Here is an 18,177-nt window from a genome sequence, read left to right as displayed (position 1 = left end):
GAAGAGAGGGGACATCTGGTTGAGGGGGAGATGGGGGTAAGGAGGGGGAGATGGGGGTGATGAGGGGGAGATGGGATGAGGAGAGCGATAAAGAATGGGGAAGAGGAAAGGTGAGGGGTGGGATATAGGGAACACCTGACTCAAACAGAGCACAAGGCTAATCTGAGTGATGGGCTGAGCTGAGGAGAATAGCAGAGTTGTCATCTCTTCCTGTTTTTGAACAGGATTTCAATAAGAAGTTGTGCTTATTCCCGCAAAGCACAGGCCACCTATGTTCACAGCTCTAACCTGCTGTCACACAAACAATGTCAACTGCTTTTCTTTCACTTTTGACGTCAAAAATACCGGCAACAACTACCAAAGTAAAAAACAAGATCTTCAAAGGTAAACAGTGCGTGAGGAGAGGCGTTCTTTTTTTTGGATAAACATTTATTTCAGACTCAAATAAAGGATGTACATTTTTTGCAGTGTGTATTATTCCAAGACCAGCATCAATCAATCATTCAAACAAATATATTTATAAAGCCCTTTTTACATCAGCAGATACAGAGACCTAACCTGAAATCCCAAACAGCAAGCAATGCAGATGTAGAACATCAAAACGTAGCTAAAATTGTCATAAAAACACAGCAGGCTTTTCACCTTATATTTCTATGTGACCTTGCAGGATATAAGGAAAACATAAAGATGACATATTAACAATACAAATATACATATTATCTCCTGACCTCTGAAAGTTTTTCTATGCTACTATGAACTGGACAGTGTAAGGCCATGTACATTCAGACACAAATAGCAAGGCCACAGCAGATCTTTGTGTGATCGTATAGAATTACAAAGCTTCTGGGAATGACGTCAGGCTCATGAGCCACTGTCTCCTGCCACAGCTCTTCCAAACCCTCCTCCAATTAATATTGAAATGATCTCCATCCCTCTGGAAAGCAAGGGAATAGGCCTCTCTGTTACTGTGTATTATCAGATAGAAGGCAGGCAGTAATGTACCAGTATAAACAACAGAAATAACACAATAGCAAGTCATACGCCACTACTTTAAAAATATACAGTAGAAGTCAGAAGTTTACATACACTTAGGTTGGAGTCATTAAAACTCGTTTTCAACCACTCCACAAATTTCTTGTTAACAAACTATAGTTTTGACAAGTTGGTTAGGACATCTACTTCATCTGCATCATCTGCATGACACAAGTAATTTTTCCAACAATTGTTTACAGACAGATTATTTCACTTACAATTCACTGTATCACAATTCCAGTGGGTCAGCAGTTAACATACACAAAGTTGACTGTGAAATATCCTCTGGTCTGATGAAACAAAAATAGAACTGTTTGGCCATAATGACCATCGTTCTGTTTGGAGGAAAAAGTTGGAGGCTTAGAACACCATCCCAACCGTGAAGCACGGGGGTGGCAGAATCATGTTGTGGGGTGCTTTGCTGCAGGAGGGACTGGTGCCCTTCACAAAATAGATGGCATCATGAGGCAGGACAATTTTGTGGATATATTGAAGCAACATCTCAAGGACATCAGTCAGGAAGTTGAAGCTTGGTCGCAAATGGGCCTTCCAAATGGACATTGACCCCAAGCATACTTCCAAAGTTGTGGCAAAATAGCTTGACAACAAAGTCAAGGTATTGGAGTGGCCATCACAAAGCCCTGACCTCAATCTTATAGAAAATGTGTGGGAAGAACTGAAAAAGCATGTGAGCAAGGAGGCCTACAAACCTGACTCAATTACCCCAGCTCTGTCAGGAGGAATGGGCAAAAATTCACCCAACTTATTGTGGGAAGCTTGTGGAAGGCGATCCGAAACGTTTTACCCAAGTTAAACAATTTAAAGGCAATGCTACCAAATACTAATTGAGTGTAAGTAAACTTCTGACCCACTGGGAATGTGGTGAAAGAAATAAAAGATTAAATAAATCATTCTCTCTACTATTATTCTGACATTTCACATTTGTTAAATAAAGTGGTGAACCTAACTGACCTAAAACAGGGAATTTTTACTAGGATTAAATGTCAGGAATTGTGAAAAACTGAGTTTAAATGTAGTTGGCTAAGGTGTATGTAAACTTCCGACTTCAACTGTATATTTAACCAGGCAATCAGATAAAAACAAATTCTTATTCTACAATGACGGCCTACCCAATTCAAACCCTCCCCTAACGACGCTGGGCCAATTGTGTGCCGCCCTATGGGACTACCGATCACGGCCAGTTGTGATACAGCCCAGGATTGACCCAGGGTCTGTAGTGACACCTCTAGTGCTGAGATGTAGTGCCTTAGACCGCTGAGCCACTTGGAAGCCCCAATGTTTATCTTGTTAGTCTATCTGCATGTCTGTCTATTCTTCCTCTTGGCTAGTGGGGCACAGGCATAGCTCCTCAGAAAGAGAAGGGGATGTGGGGACATAAAGAGAGCACTGTGGAAGCAGACACACAGAATATCCTGTGTGGTAGTCTGGAGGCTAGTGACAGAGCATCGATAGGGCTTTGTGTGTGTGTTGGCCCTGGCTGTGAAGACAGGGAACTGAAAGGAGGGTGTGAGAGCGAGGAGAGCGCAGTGGATAGGGATCTTATGATAGCTGCCGTGCTTTCCACAGGATACCACTTCACTGGGCTTGGTATTTTCATCGCTTTGGGATTTTAGGAGGATTGCAAATGTTTTTCCAAATGTAGACATTACTTAACAACATCAAGAATGTTTACCTTTACACAGCTTCATGTTTTCAAAACAAGAGACATCCTAAACCCTGTCATATGTGATGTGTGTAGAGAGAGCTGTGGTCCCACTAGAACCAGACAAGCCCTAACATTTAGGGGGCGCTTTGGGGGTTCAGGGATTAAGGATTTATATTGAGGTACTCCAGCACAAACACCTGCAGGATCTTGTTGAGGTTCTCGATGGTGGAGCGGTCCAGGTTCTCCTCGTTGTCATCAAATGTGTTCCACACAGAGGGGAAGGGGGTGGGGATGAGATAAAGGATGTGCACACCTGAGATGAAACCACAATACAATGTTTATTTATACCCTATAGAACACATCCAAGTCGGTGTCAGACCCAGTGTGTTGTGTGTTAGTTTACCTCTTAGGAGGAATGGCATGTGGTCATCCTGCACCGGACCCACAGGCATACCAGGCCAGCAGTAGTCATTTGGATGGTCCTTCAGCTGGCCAATGTGGTGCAAACGATGCTCTGAAAAGAGAGGGAACATTCAACACAGACAGACAGACAGACAGACAGACAGACAGACAGACAGACAGACAGACAGACAGACAGACAGACAGACAGACAGACAGACAGACAGACAGACAGACAGACAGACAGACAGACAGACAGACAGACAGACAGACAGACAGACAGACAGACAGACAGAGGCTGATAGAATGACAGAGATCATAGTCTGTGAGCTCTCACCAATGTTCTGCATTCTGGTGAGCCACCAAGCAGTGTTGGGGAACTGGTTGCCAAAGCGAAGGCTAGGGCCTCCAATCAGGTCTAAGAGCACAAACAGGTCATGGAGGAGAGGGAGAAAGAAGGGAAGAAGAAGAGGAGAGGAAGAAATAGGATCCCCTTAGGTCAGTGTGTGAGAGGGTCCACCAGCCAGGCCTCATAGGAAAGTAACTCTCCACAGCCTGGAGATAATTCCCTAAAAGCCCACTGCCTGGAAGCTTTGAGGTTAAGGATGACATCATGTGTTCTTCAATGTTATACATTAGCACCATGCCCAATGCATGACTCCTTTCTAAAACACACACATACCTCACTGCAGGACTATGAGCCTCTCAGAGATAGTCTCCTTTATCTCTCTTCCCTGACAGAAAAGGTGACAGGAGGTGACAGGAAAGGTGCTCTATTTGTTTAAACAACAGTAGTACTATATCTCCATAGCTTGGATACAGATCGGATACAGAATAACACATCTTACATTTATTTGAGATATTGTTATTGTAGATGACATGATGAAGGTCCAAATATATCCCACTACTCACACCTCCTTAATGGTTGCTTGTCAAGGCTGTAAGATATGTTTATAAATCAAACATATGAGTCTTAATATAGATTTTAAGATAGCCCATCCCTGCTGCACTGCAACAAGGTGAATCTTAGGTCCTGATAAGCGCTGAATTGGCTGAATTGGCTGAATTTGTGCTTGGGTGTTTAAATATGTGCCTGTAATGCCTGACATACAATGCATTTGGTTGGTGTCTGTGGCTCCAGGTGGGTGTGCTGTGTTCTCCATCTCCTGAGCTGACTGGAGCCGTACAGGGAGTCTGTAGCGGTCCACTGGAACAGAGCTTCCTCACCATCAAAGAACAATAGCTGGAGAGACAGGTTGGGATTGGATTCCTGAGAGAGAATGAGAGAGAGAGGGTGAGAGAGAGAGTGAGACGGAGACAAAAGAAGGGGAGTGAAAAATATGTACTACACACACTACTTTGGGAACTACTGGTGTGAACGTTTAACTTTGCTGCCACCTATTGGTTTAAACAAAACACTGCTATATGAAGAAATCAGTATTCATGGTGGCATTTGGCACTATCTGCACAGTCAGATAAACATGTCCCCTGGCCAGGCCATATGGCAGTCTCTGTCACTCAGGACCCATCCCCTCAGACTGAGGTCAGCTGACCCATGGAGAAGGGCAGCAGAGACAGCAATTTGAGGGGTCTCTGTGACTGTGACTGCCAAGTGAATTCCATCTCTTCTCTTTTCTCAACATCCTGCAATTCTTTGTTGATCTTGGCTACAGCTGTGTAAAAACTTTGAGTGGGTTTTACAAACTTTTCTGATTTAATATTGCTCAGAAAACTATTCTACATTATATAAATTATTCTACAGACTAAAGTGGACATATGAGAAAATTCTCAACCTTTCCCCACCTGTAGAATCTTTAGCTCGCGGTCCAGAGCCTGTACAAGCTCCAGCATCATGGCACAGGGCACAGATGAGTCCGTGGCACCCAGGAACTCACACCTATGACACTGGAGAGGGTAGTACTTGGAGTCATAGTGGCACGCTAGCACCAGACGACGCTTGGCGGAGGGGTTGAGGGTAGCAATGATGTTGTTGAAAGTCATGGGACCGTAAGGGGTGTGTGACTCAAACGTGTCCTCTTTAACATCCCAGCCTGTCCTCAGAGAACACAGAGTGCTCTTGATGTGCTATTGGGAGACACACATTGCACAGTTAAATAGACAAAGCATCGGGAAACACTTAACAGACGTCATCCTGGTAACTGACTGAGAAGAACTGACTAAAACCCCTCTCCTACATTGATTGACTAGTCTAATCATCTCTATGATGTTATAAGTAGACCACACACAGCCGATTGTTCATGCCATCGGGATACCGACCTGATGCACTGCCAGGTTACCTGCAGAGTTGGGGTACCATGACACTAGCAGAGGCCTGAGGTCCCTCTGCCACATCTGGTTCAAGTTTGTATGTGAAAAAGACACTGGTGATGTCACTGGAGCTGAGGGAGCTGGGCTTGTGGCCAATCTAGGCAGAAGAGACGAGAGGGACAAGATAAGACAAGATAATCAGAATTATGGCTGCTTCTCTGATATCAATGAGGATCAGCCTGTGGGTTTCCTTACCAGCTGTTATAGTTGAGAGAAGCCCTGGCAGAGACTCTGTCATTGAAAAAAGGCATCACAAATGCAATAAATCTCCTCATTAATCGCAGTTAATTCAACCAAGGAGGTAGATTAGTTTAAACATTTGACGTTTTAGTAGACGCTCTTATCCAGAGCGACTTACAGGAGCAATTAAACCAGCAACCTTTCGGTTACTGGCCCAACACTCTTAACCTCTAGGCTTCAACCTTTCACAAAGCTATCAATAAAGACATCCATGCAGGGAAACTAATACCATTGCTAATCACTACCATCTTGTTCCAATATCTACAGTGTGTAGAAGGAAATATACAGTTTAGAAACTGTGAAAGAACATTGTGATACAGTTGCAACGTGCAGACCTTCAAAGTAGAAAAAGGGAAATCTCCTCTAGTGATACATTCAAATTGAGGAACAGGCAGGAAATACACATGATGCATAGATCACTGTCTCTAAATACTGTAGCTGTGTGGGATATCTATCAGTACATGATGTACTGTAGAATTTCAAACTGTCAGTTAATTGTCCATTATGAATTGCTACATTGTGTTACTTTGATGTTTGTTGTTTACAACACCTTGCTATGTGATCATCTGTATATTCTGTCTGGCTGATGTGCATCATCAAGACAAGCTACACATCATCCGACAGGGTTACCCCATCATCAAATCAAAGACTACAGTTGGTCCTGTATGGCTCAGTTGATAGAGCATGGCGCTTGCAAAGCCAGGGTTATGAGTGTGATTCCCACGGGGGACCAGTATGAAAGAGAAGGTATACACTCACTACTGTAAATGACTTCAATGTAAATATAGGAGATAATAAGGGAGAAAACAAACCGGTCCTGAATCTGTCTATAACAAACTCAGCTTAAATATAATTTTGGAAAGACACATGGACATTAAATAGGGTATTGATGGTATTCCACTGACCCAGGTCGTTTTCGTTTGGTCTCAAAGTTCACCTGCCTCTTGTGCAGTGATCATCTGTTGTCCTGGTAACCGGGACAGAGTGCCAGCACAGTGATACAAAAGATGGTTAATGAGAGAATAACAGCACCCTTCCCCTGTAGCTTACACTGTGCTCTGAAGATCAGCAGCTCTCTATTGTTTCAGGGTATAGTTGGCATGTGGTGATCTGGCTGAGGAGATGACTATGATTCTCGTGTGTATTCTCTGGGACTTGACCTGAAAGGTCAACATCAATATGAACAGAGCATGGTCTTTCTTCTCTCTCCATTCAGCAGCCTCCATTACATTTACATTTTTACATTTAGCAGACACTATTATCCAGAGCAACTTACAGGAGCAATTAGGGTTAAGTGCCTTGCTCAAGGGCACATCAACATATTTTTCACTGAGTCAGCTCAGGGATTCGAACAAGCAACTTTTCGGTTACTGTCCCAACCTCTTAACCGCTAGGCTACCTGCTGCCCTTTACAGAAGGTAATAACACAGTGGGCTAATAACATAGTAACACATGGACTATTAACCAATGCAATAGAGTAGTAAACTGGTTATGATCACAGAGACTTAAAACCAATACTGTGGGGATCTTGTATTAGAATATCTCTTTCCTAGATGTATGCTGCAGTGAATGGGCTCACACCATGGGTCACACATGAGGTTGGTGACACCTTAATTGGGGAAGACGGGCTAATGGTAATGGCTGCAGGGGAATGGATTCTATGTGTCCGGTGCTATTCCATTCGCTCAGTTCCAAACATTATTATGAGCCATCCTCCCCTCAGCAGCCTCCTGTGGTAAAAGGGGTTCAACTTAAGATTTATAAATATCAAGATCTGCAATTGGTGGATCAATGATGATGACTGTGCTGCCATAGCAACGAGACGAAGAGAAGAGAGGATGAACAACATGCGACCTGCATGGCCAAGCGCCTTGCATCACAAAGGAATTACACAACATCTACACTCTTAGAAAAGAAGGTGCTATCTAGAACCTAAAATGGTTATTTGGCTGTCTCCATAGGAGAACCCTTTGAATGACCTTTTTGGTTCCAGGTAGAACCCTTTTGGGTTCCATGACGAAACCTGCCACAGAGGGTTCTACATGGAACCCAAAAGGCCTCTACCTGGAACCAAAAAGGGTTATCCTATGGGGACAGCCGAAAAACCCTTTAGGAACCCTTTTTTCTAAGAGTGTGTTGCAAGTGAACAGGTAATAAAATACCATTTGAGATCAGAGTTGTAAAAACAGACTGGCTTTATTGTTACTTTGCATGGATTATACTATTTTACGTAGCTAGGCTACAAACCCACTTTGAAATAAATGGTTTGCAATATTATTAATTATAAATATGAAATGTCAATATGTGGAAAATATTCTAGATACTGCCTGTGTGTTTATCTCATTGCCCATCTATTCATTGCATTTTCATTGAATTTTGCCCAGGCAGCCCAGCAATCTTGTTACAATAGAAAAATAACATTTTGTATTAATTTAGGCTATAACAATCACACATGCAATAGAAAACGGTAATCTAGAAAATGAAAACAGGTAACTTTAAAAAAATAAAAGCAACAAGAACATGCTCACATAATCATTGAACAATATAATGTCGTGTTTTTATAGCCTACCTTCTCTTGTGTCCATGGGATGTGTGCCTTCTCTCCATTGATATTATCGACAAATGTTGCACAAATTCCTACTACATAAAACAAATGCATAAACGCCGCGGTTTCTCTCACTGAACATTCCGAGGCTCTCCGCTTTGTAATCTAAGTATAGCCTTTCAAAGTGATTTCAAAACTTACATTTCCCATTTTTAAATGACTTGAGTGGCTTGTAGATATACTAGTAAAGTAATCAAACTATGGGAACGAAACTGCGCAGTGACAGCAGCGCGTGTAGTGCCTTGATCAACCCGCTAGATTCAACCTGGCGCTGGAACGCACCTCCAACTGGCACGTGGTCTCATTACACGTGAGCCTCTTCTGTAGACCAGGAAGTACCGAGTGCTACAAATCACCACAAACATCACTGAAACTGTAACAGCCAGCAACGTTGTGACAGTTTCCTGTCGCACGTGTTTTCTATCGTATTGTAACAATGGCGGAAGAGGTTTCCTGCTTGAAGGCACGGCTTATGGAGAAAGAAAAAGAGATAGTTGCATTGAAGAATAAACTGGCATTAGAAAAGGTAGGCCTATGACACTCTTTAGCTTTTACACTGAATATCAGGAGGTAGCTGTAGCCTCGTGCTTGCAGTGGCTGTTTAGCAGCAGCGCACGTTATAATGTAGCTATATGATTCAGAGTTTGAGCAACGATGCTTTGGTTTGAGCAGTGAGGAAGACCTCCTTGAGTCAACAAGAGGAAATTTGGATGGATAGATTCGTGAGGCTAACTAGCCTACAAATCAATTGACTTTATGTCCCTTGACGTGTTATATTTGGTTATTGTCTAAAATAATAACAACAACTTTAACGTAATTCTGAACCACCACCCTTTCTCCTGAAATCAGAACAGTTTGATAGATCTGCAGCTGCAGGAGAAAGTGACAACACTTCCACCTCTGAAACTCAAGGCAGCTCTGTCCAATGAAGACATCATGCGCTACAGCAGACAGCTTATACTGCCAGAGTTTGGTGTACAAGGTAATAATGGCAGCTTTCACCCAATCTCTGATTGACGTAAACACACTTGAAAAACACTATTGAAACCATCATTTGATCTCTGCAGGTCAGCTAAACCTCTCCCAGACATCAGTGCTGGTTGTGGGGTGTGGAGGACTAGGCTGTCCCCTGGCACAGTATCTAGCTGCAGCAGGAATCGGTAGGTAAAAATGTGGGGAAAGAGAATTTCAGTAAGTTATACCCTCAGTAACGGTCAAAGATTCATATGCTGTACATCAAAATAGATGAACAAGTCCCTTGAATCTGTACACATCAATAAAGCATTTGAGGATGACATAACTTCACAAAGTATTAGGTAGGCCTACTACATGTAATATACCTGTGAACCTTTAGGGATATGCAATACTTATGTGTGTGTACACTGTTGTAACGTGTCCATCCCTCTATAACCCCAGGGCGTGTGGGTCTTCTGGACTATGACGAGGTGGAACTGAGTAACCTGCACAGACAGGTGCTCCATGGAGAAGACAGCCAGGGACAGGCCAAGGCCCAGTCTGCTGCCCATGCTGTCAGAAGGTACAGGAGGCTACTGGGGCCTGCACAGGCTGATACATGGACTGTAATCATGTCAGTCACTAGCATGTAGGCCTACCATAAGTTGGTGCATTCACTGCCATCTCACTACATTGTCACAGGTTGTATTACACTGTTGTTTTGACTGTCCACGAATACTCAACTATCTTTCTCTGTTGATTTATTTTCGAAAGCACTTATTATGGTCTTTCACTCAATGATGCTGCAGTACTGTGATGAACTTCCACAGCATAGCTATAGCCACTTGGTGGTGCCATTTACTCAAACAGCAATAGCTTGCTTTCAGATAACTGTATAGGTATAGTCATCACTCTTATTTGTTAGTTTACATACAGTACATTAATGACATTGCAATTGAATGTTAAAGTCCTACTCCCGTCTCCTTTTCACTTCATTTAACACCTTATTTACTTAAAAGGCACATCTCAATAGGTAATCCAGATGTCTCATGACATGGCAGAAGTGGGGGTATTCATATGTGGGAAATCTTTTTTTCAACAGGAAAAGCAAAACAAATTACTGGAGGGTGTTTTTAAGGTTTTGGCATTCAGAGGAAAAGAGAATTGGCGAGCCTATATTTTGTGGAGTAGTTCTTGCTCTCCAAAATGAGTATGAGGGGTTGAATGTGAATGGCCTTGTCTGTCCTTTTTATGTGTGTACAGGTTGAACTCCACAGTAGAATGCATTCCCTACCACCTCCAGCTGTCTCCAGAAAATGCTTTACAGCTCATCCAACAGTATCCTCCCTCTCAGCCTTGTGCCTTCTATTATCTTCCAGGGGGTAAAGAAGAGGTTTTACTGTTTGTCATACAGGATTTCCATGTCATCAAATCCAGAGTCAAACATTTACCGTAACACTGACTTTTTGAGGGAAGAAAATCACTGCATTTTTACTCCTTGACATTATGCACCTCATGTTCGACATTGTGGCTGACTGTTCGGACAACGTTCCCACCCGGTATCTGGTGAATGATGCCTGTGTCCTCAGTGGCAAGCCCCTAGTATCTGCCAGTGCCCTGAGAATGGAGGGCCAGGTAAGGATCTAGTTACATTTTAGTCTCTATAATTAAGTCCCCACATGCTAACTGGATTTACATCAATGTCTGACAAATGATTGACTAGTAAATGGAATGTGTTTATTGGTTTTCCTTTGTGCATAGTAACCCCTCTTGTCTGTATCTAGTTGACAGTGTATAACTACCGTGGAGGCCCCTGCTACAGGTGCCTGTACCCAAAGCCTCCACCCCCAGAGATGGTGACCAACTGCTCTGACGGAGGGATCTTAGGAGTAGGTGAGTCCACTTCTAATTTGTGTATTCACTGTTAGGTAGAGAGAGGAATTGATTGTTGATGTTTCACTCTTTTCTTTCCTCAGTGCCAGGGATCATGGGATGCTTCCAAGCATTGGAGGTCCTGAAGATAGCCTCAGGACAGGGCTGTATCCTTCCCAGTGAAAGCTCCATGAGTCACTCCACTGCCCCACTGCTTAGCTACTGCACAATGAAACAACACTTTCTGCTTAGTCATGGTGCTGACTAGATGAATGAAAGCCTGAATGAGTCAGTGTAGCATGGGAAGGAAGGGGTGTTTTTCTTCATGACCATGCCCATCTGACAACACTTGACTAAAAGAGAGGAAAGTCTGTGAAATTTCAGGACCTTTGAGGTCTGTTTCTGAATATACAAAGAACATTATGGTGTTTGTCAAGCCAGACAGGAGCCTTTTCTTTGACCGAGTGTGACAGCTTCCTGTGGCCAACAGCTGTTGATGTTTGACGCCCAAGATGCCAAGTTCCGGTCCATCAGGCTGCGGTCCAAGCAGGCCAGCTGTGCTGTGTGTGGAGAGAACCCCACTGTCACACACCTTGTAGATTATGAGAAGTTCTGTGGGTCTGCTGCCACAGATAAGGTCAGGGGTCACTGAGAAGAGGGCCAAGTGGGCAAACATCTTGCATATTGAGTTGCAATTTAATACAGTTCAAAGGGTTAAGTTACCATTTTAAAGTAAGAGGAGGTGGTATGTCCCAATCTAAAATGACCAGAGTGAGTGTCATCACTACACCTTTGACGGCTTAGAACTACACGTAGCACATGGAATGTTGTGCCAGGAAAATGTGTTAATTATCCATCATTTAGATAAATAGCAGAGATATGCACTGTATGTCAAAAGGAGTTTTCTGTACTTAGCTCAACTAAAAAAAATGTTTTCCATCAATTATAGGACAATTTTAGTTTCAATGTTTGCTTTGAACATTTACCTAATATTTTCTGGGTTTTCTTTCAGTGTCGAAGACTAAACCTTCTCTCCAAAGACCAGAGGGTAACAGTGCAGGTAGAGTATAGTTGATTACTTTCTGTTTTATAATTATGATTACACTTGATTGTCTGTGATTCGTGTGCATTCATAAACCTAGATTAAATCTAAAAGCTGACCCAACCCTAAATGGGAAATGACTAAAACTCGAATGTACGTTTTCTACGGAAAATAATAATGTATTTGTTTGTTGGCACTGACAGAAATGGTGGTGGTTTAGGAGTTGTTTGGGTTTCTGCTAAATTACAGTTTTCAAAAGAATTGAGCCATTAAGATGAAGATCATGATTGATTAGGCCTAAAATAGATTATTTAATGCATGGAGTCAGAAACAGTTTTATTTCCTATAATTGAAATAATGTGACAAAGTTAAACTTACTCCACCCTACTCCACTCAAAGAAGGCAGCCAGTTGTGCCATGCATATGGTGATAGGCCAAAGCAACTCAACCAGTCTTTGTGCCATCTTTGTGTCATCTCACAAAATAACAGCAACTTTAATTCAGATGTGACAGACCTTTTAAACACTACACTGTCTAACAAAGTGAGTGTTGTAGGTGACCACTGACAACCATTGTAATTTCTCCTTTCTATTGCCAGGAGTATAAATCTATAGTGGACAACACAGCTGCTCATCTCCTGCTGGATGTTCGCCCTCTAGTGGAGGTAGATATATGTCACCTACCCACCTCCCTCAGTATCCTTTTGCTGAATGCCCTCCTGTCATTGTACTCCACTAGCTATATAGTTACCATTTGCAAGATATGGAGTTAGCGAGGAGGATATAAATACTGCTATTAATGACGTCAGTCATCCCTGTGCTTTCATAAGTGTTCTGAGCTGCGTTGAGTAATTGTACTCAATTCAATGGTACAATGTTTAATTTCCTTAAATCATTGCTAGACATTCCTCTATCCAGTTTAGAGGACAGAAAAAGTGAACATATCCGAGTGCTGAAGGAGAGAATTGGCAGAGTGAAAGAGGAGATGTTGAATGAATCCCAGGTCCCAGGTAATATGACTGACAATAGGTCTTCATCTAGCTACACAGGTCACAACACACAGTGGCAGTTCAGTAGCTAGCTAGGTGTATTGAGCAGCCCATATTCACTGAACAAAAGAGGGGTAATTTGAGTGCTAATTAAGTCTGTGTAGCCTTGTCCTGTGAGAGTATTTTGGACAGCCAATGATGGGAGGTGGAGTTGCTAGGTAATTATTTTTCTAACACAAAAATATACCGTCATCGTGAACAGCTGGCCTCTTTTTATTGAATAGTCATCATGGTCTTTTTTTCTGCAGTGTATTTCCAGCAAGCCTGTGTATATTTTGTTATTAATGAGCTATTTTAATTGGTCATTCTGGGAACGACAGTGTAAACAGTAAACGCAGACCTTTAGTTGAACACCTGACACCCTTGAAAGTTTCAAATCGATTCAGGTTTCAAGAGTGAAAGAAGGGACCTGAGTTTACAAGTCATATCATGTCCATAACACATCCAATAGTGAATTAGAATATCATCCCATAACTCTGCTTCTAGCTGAGCATTAAACAAGGATTTTTTCTTGCCCATTTTATATATTCAACTCACCTAGTCAGGAAATTGCCAGGAAATTGAAGCTACTCATCAATTTGATCTGTCTGTGTTTCCATACTGCAGTATATGTGATCTGTAAGCTGGGTAATGACTCCCAGAAGGCAGTTCAGGTCTTGGAGAAGATGTCAGGCTCTGAAGTGGACTTTGTCACTGTTAAAGACATCTGTGGAGGGCTGATGGCCTGGGCACAGAAGATAGACCCCTCTTTCCCACAGTATTGACTCAACGTCACAGATTCTGCACTGTGGATTCATGACTTTGTTAATAAACATGTTCATAAATGTCATCATAGCCACCATTTTTCTACCTTGTTTTATGTATGCTGGTTGCATTGGACATGGCAAATATGACTGACAGATTAAATTGCAGTTACATCTTAAAGGTGAAAAGTGAAAGAAATAGTCACATATCTGCTGTTCATGTTTTCTGGGCTGTATTATATATATATATAACCTTGTTCCAGATTGTAGAATTTTTATAACCCCAATTCATCGTGAAGGGGATGCAGGGTAATGTGTGTGTGTGTGTTAATTCATTATGAATTTTTAGCTATTCGGGAACATAGAAAAAAGTTAACAAATGTGTTATTATTGAGTTATTACACATCTATACATTCATAATGTGTTGCCAGTTTGGATATGACACAATGAGTAGCTGATGCATGTCACCCTCCTCTCCAAAACAATATTAGAAGCAACACTGCGACAGTGTAAAGAATAAAGAATGATGACATGTTTCACCCTTGTCGGCAACTTATTTTCAGAACTGAACCATTCGAGGTAACTAGTTTTTTTTCCCTGCATCAGCCCGAATAACGGAAAGGATGTAGATGAAAGAGGCATGCGCAATGTAAAGTGAACCTTTTAGAGACGCCATTGCGTTTGTGAGATTGTAGTTTGAATATTTCTCTTCACCGATGGAAACCCAATAAAGCAAATAGGTGATCGAACTCCAAGCCCCAGGAACCTTTCTCCTGTTTTTTTTCTGTCAGAATAGGGGGAGAAGTCACAGCTGGGACGATAATAAAATGCACATGAATTTACTATCTAGCAACAACGAATAGACTACAAGAGGAAGTTTCAAAAAGCGGAGAACTCGGTAATGTGAGTTTTAGCGAGCGTTTAAACATTTGTACAAATGCATGTAGTTACATCGTTTTTTATCGATAAGGCAACTTGAATCTTAGTTTTCTTCGATTGTTGGAGTTTTTGGAGAAGTTTTTGCTGTCCACGGATCCAATGTTGCCTTTTTCAGAAGGTGAAGGTAATGTAAGTATGTTGTTTTAGACATGTATATACGATTGGAATAGTTCATTCATAGTGAATAATATTTGAAGCTTTCACTGCAAAACCAGGTGTTGTATAACTTGTTTGGCATTCGTGGACATGTAGTTTTCTGCCAGCAGTTCAATCGAAAGCGGGAGGATGTTGAGAAGCCTTGATTCCAGATGTTGCTTCTGCACGAGAATAGATAAAACAGATAACATGCCCTAATGTATGGTTCTAAAACGTGATGCATTGTTTGTACTTACGCACCTACATTGTAAGTGTTGTTAACAATATAATCGAAGTTTAAAATTAGGTCTACAATTATTTAATTTGTTTATTGTATGCAGACCTTATCCCTACCATGTTTATTTCCCGTAAATTGCAGCTTGTATTGTTATTGCATAGCCTTGTCAGCTTTGACGTCATGATTTGTTTTGCTGAATTTGTTCAGTTAGGTTGAATAATGTAAAATGACGACTTTTATGGCCTCCTTCCATTTCCACAAACCCAAACATATATTCTACCATCATTACATTTACTGCATCTGTTTTGTGACAGATTTTCTGTGGTCAGGGCGGATTTCTGACTCCAGTACTGTGAGGGGACACCATTCAAGAACATGACGTTTGGAATGGTGACCGCCTCTTGCATTGAGCGTTGGGGAATCGATCTACCACGTCCAGAGCATCCACAATGCATACTGCACACATCTCTTGCCTTGAAGAGTGAGTGGAGGCCATTAAGTGCAATCAATAGGCTTTGTCCATGAATTGACTGCCAGGTATCTGTCTGAGAAGTCAATGGGGAGGAAAGTTTGACTATTGCTGTTGACTAACACTGCTCATGATACTTTGAAGACCTTGCATTTCATGTCTCCTAGAATGAGTATTGAGTGTTTCTTCAACCTAGTGTCTGTGCTTAGTGTTTCAGTGGTGCCTCATTTAACAAGGCATCACTGACAGTTCCATTACTTTACATTTTGCATCATCATCTCTGCCATTGGAAGAAACCCAATGTCTGCCTGCAGCAGCTCAACTCCTCCGTCCTTTCCTAAAGCCTACCTCCACTCACAACTCCCAGTCCTGCCTCCGACCCCCTCACCATCGCCAAGCCCCCCAGCACCCCTCTACAGCCGCCTGTCCAACGGGAGTCACAGAAGTCACACTCACAGCGCTCCCAGCCCCACCAACTCCCGCAGCTCTTTCCATGGAGTGTCCTTCCTCCTCCAGATTGGCCTGACCAGGGAGATGGTGAACCTGGAGAACCATGACCTGTCGCTGTCTGCTGTCAAAGACCTGGTCTGCTCTATTGTTGACCAAAAGGTAATTACACAACTCTTCCTTGTTTTAACACTTGACCAACTGCAGCTGATGCATAATGACAGAGTGAAAATGGTTGACTTTTACGGATATTTATAGAATGAAATGCAATCGATAGGCCTGAGCAAGAGAAAGCAAATTCACGGTAAATCCTAAAAGCTTAGTTGTCTTTTTGTGTGTCAAATTCAAGTTTCAAGAAAGTTTGGAAAGTCTTCCATCAAGCATACTGCTAAGTAAATCAGGGGCATATTTCCTTAACACTGCTCTTTGGAATGTTGTTCTGTATTCTTTGCTGTGGTTGCAAGTTGAAAGAACACAGTTTAAATGAACAGGGAGACAGTTATATTGCAGACAGTGTTGCCCTGAAATGCATAGCATCTGTGGTTTGCCATTTCTGTGCCATACTCCTCTGTTTGGGCTTTGTTTTTGTAAAGCAGACATCTGTGTCTCGTGCACAGAGTGAGTTTTATGCACCACAGCAGCACGCTCGGCAGCAGTGAAGCCTCTCCGGTTGCCGCGCACGATCTAGTAGCATCAGCTATTTACATTGTGGTGTACTCTCACTGGAGACACAAACACTGAACCACTCAGTGGTTTATTCCTCTCAAAGTCATCCATGATGTAATGTTCAAGCCAGGTTATTTTCCATGACAATGGTGGCTCTTAGTAATGACTTTGGGTTATGGCCCCTGCATAAGACGAGTCTTTGAACATATAGGCTGTATCAACAAACAGTGGTTGCCCATGTACCACTGACTAGAAAGAGGCAGAAGCAAATTTGGAAAATCAAGAGTGAACCAAAGGTAGTTTGCTGATTCCATTTGTTTGGAGTTGCCTTGGCTCAGAATACAAATTTCACATTCAGATGTTCCTATCCAACTGATACCATACATTAGACTGCTTATTAGATCATGAACGTTTATATATGTATGTATGTATATACACTGCTCAAAAAAATAAAGGGAACACTAAAATAACACATCCTAGATCTGAATGAATGAAATATTCTTATTAAATACTTTTTTCTTTACATAGTTGAATGTGCTGATAACAAATTCACACACAAATTATCAATGGAAATCAAATTTATCAACCCATGGAGGTCTGGATTTGGAGTCACACTCAAAATTAAAGTGGAAAACCACACTACAGGCTGATCCAACTTTGATGTAATGTCCTTAAAACAAGTCAAAATGAGGCTCAGTAGTGTGTGTATGACCTCCCTACAACGCCTGGGCATGCTCCTGATGAGGTGGCAGATGGTCTCCTGAGGGATATCCTCCCAGACCTGGACTAAAGCATCTGCCAACTCCTGGACAGTCTGTGGTGCAACGTGGCGTTGGTGGATGGAGCGAGACATGATGTGCTCAATTGGATTCAGGTCTGGGGAACGGGCGGGCCAGTCCATAGCATCAATGCCTTCCTCTTGCAAGAACTGCTGACACACTCCAGCCACATGAGGTCTAGCATTGTCTTGCATTAGGAGGAACCCAGGGCCAACCGCACCAGCATATGGTCTCACAAGGGGTCTGAGGATCTCATCTCGGTACCTAATGGCAGTCAGGCTACCTCTGGCGAGCACATGGAGGGCTGTGTGGCCCCCCAAAGAAATGCCACCCCACACCATGACTGCCCCACCGCCAAACCGGTCATGCTGGAGGATGTTGCAGGCAGCAGAACGTTCTCCACGGCGTCTCCAGACTCTGTCACGTCTGTCACATGTGCTCAGTGTGAACCTGCTTTCATCTGTGAAGAGCACAGGGCGCCAGTGGCGAATTTGCCAATCTTGGTGTTCTCTGGCAAATGCCAAACGTCCTGCACAGTGTTGGGCTGGAAGCACAACCCCCACCTGTGGACGTTG

The 18,177-nt window shown here is 42.5% G+C and overlaps 2 protein-coding genes and 1 pseudogene across 5 annotated transcripts in view; 2 read left to right on the top strand and 1 right to left on the bottom strand.

The window, feature by feature from the left end:
* Positions 1 to 423: 423 nt before the first annotated feature.
* On the bottom strand, positions 424 to 8,420 carry LOC112262192 (annotated as a pseudogene).
* A 178-nt stretch (positions 8,421 to 8,598) lies between these two features.
* On the top strand, positions 8,599 to 14,015 carry mocs3 (molybdenum cofactor synthesis 3). Its single transcript, XM_024437616.2, has 13 exons — positions 8,599 to 8,796; positions 9,120 to 9,252; positions 9,338 to 9,430; positions 9,687 to 9,807; positions 10,488 to 10,562; positions 10,742 to 10,859; positions 11,009 to 11,117; positions 11,201 to 11,263; positions 11,570 to 11,733; positions 12,109 to 12,156; positions 12,737 to 12,833; positions 13,040 to 13,147; positions 13,793 to 14,015. Exons 1-13 carry the CDS (start codon positions 8,707 to 8,709, stop codon positions 13,948 to 13,950), a joined length of 1,377 nt encoding a protein of 458 aa, XP_024293384.1. The 5' UTR covers positions 8,599 to 8,706; the 3' UTR covers positions 13,951 to 14,015.
* A 567-nt stretch (positions 14,016 to 14,582) lies between these two features.
* LOC112261959 (serine/threonine-protein kinase D3) overlaps positions 14,583 to 18,177 on the top strand; it is a 65,761-nt gene continuing 62,166 nt past the window's right edge. Inside the window, exons 1-3 of one of the 4 annotated variants that reach the window (XM_024437611.2) lie at positions 14,583 to 14,992; positions 15,556 to 15,722; positions 16,054 to 16,319. In XM_024437611.2, coding sequence (XP_024293379.1) covers positions 15,617 to 15,722; positions 16,054 to 16,319 — 372 coding nt within the window. In that variant the 5' untranslated portion in view covers positions 14,583 to 14,992; positions 15,556 to 15,616. Of the gene's footprint in view, positions 14,998 to 15,555; positions 16,320 to 18,177 lie in introns of those variants that run through there. The other 3 variants (XM_024437612.2, XM_024437613.2, XM_024437614.2) reach the window with 3 other exon arrangements.

The sequence above is a fragment of the Oncorhynchus tshawytscha genome, linkage group LG11 (assembly GCF_018296145.1).
Source record: "Oncorhynchus tshawytscha isolate Ot180627B linkage group LG11, Otsh_v2.0, whole genome shotgun sequence".
NCBI lineage: Eukaryota > Metazoa > Chordata > Actinopteri > Salmoniformes > Salmonidae > Oncorhynchus > Oncorhynchus tshawytscha.
This window is presented reverse-complemented; position numbering and strand designations above follow the sequence as displayed.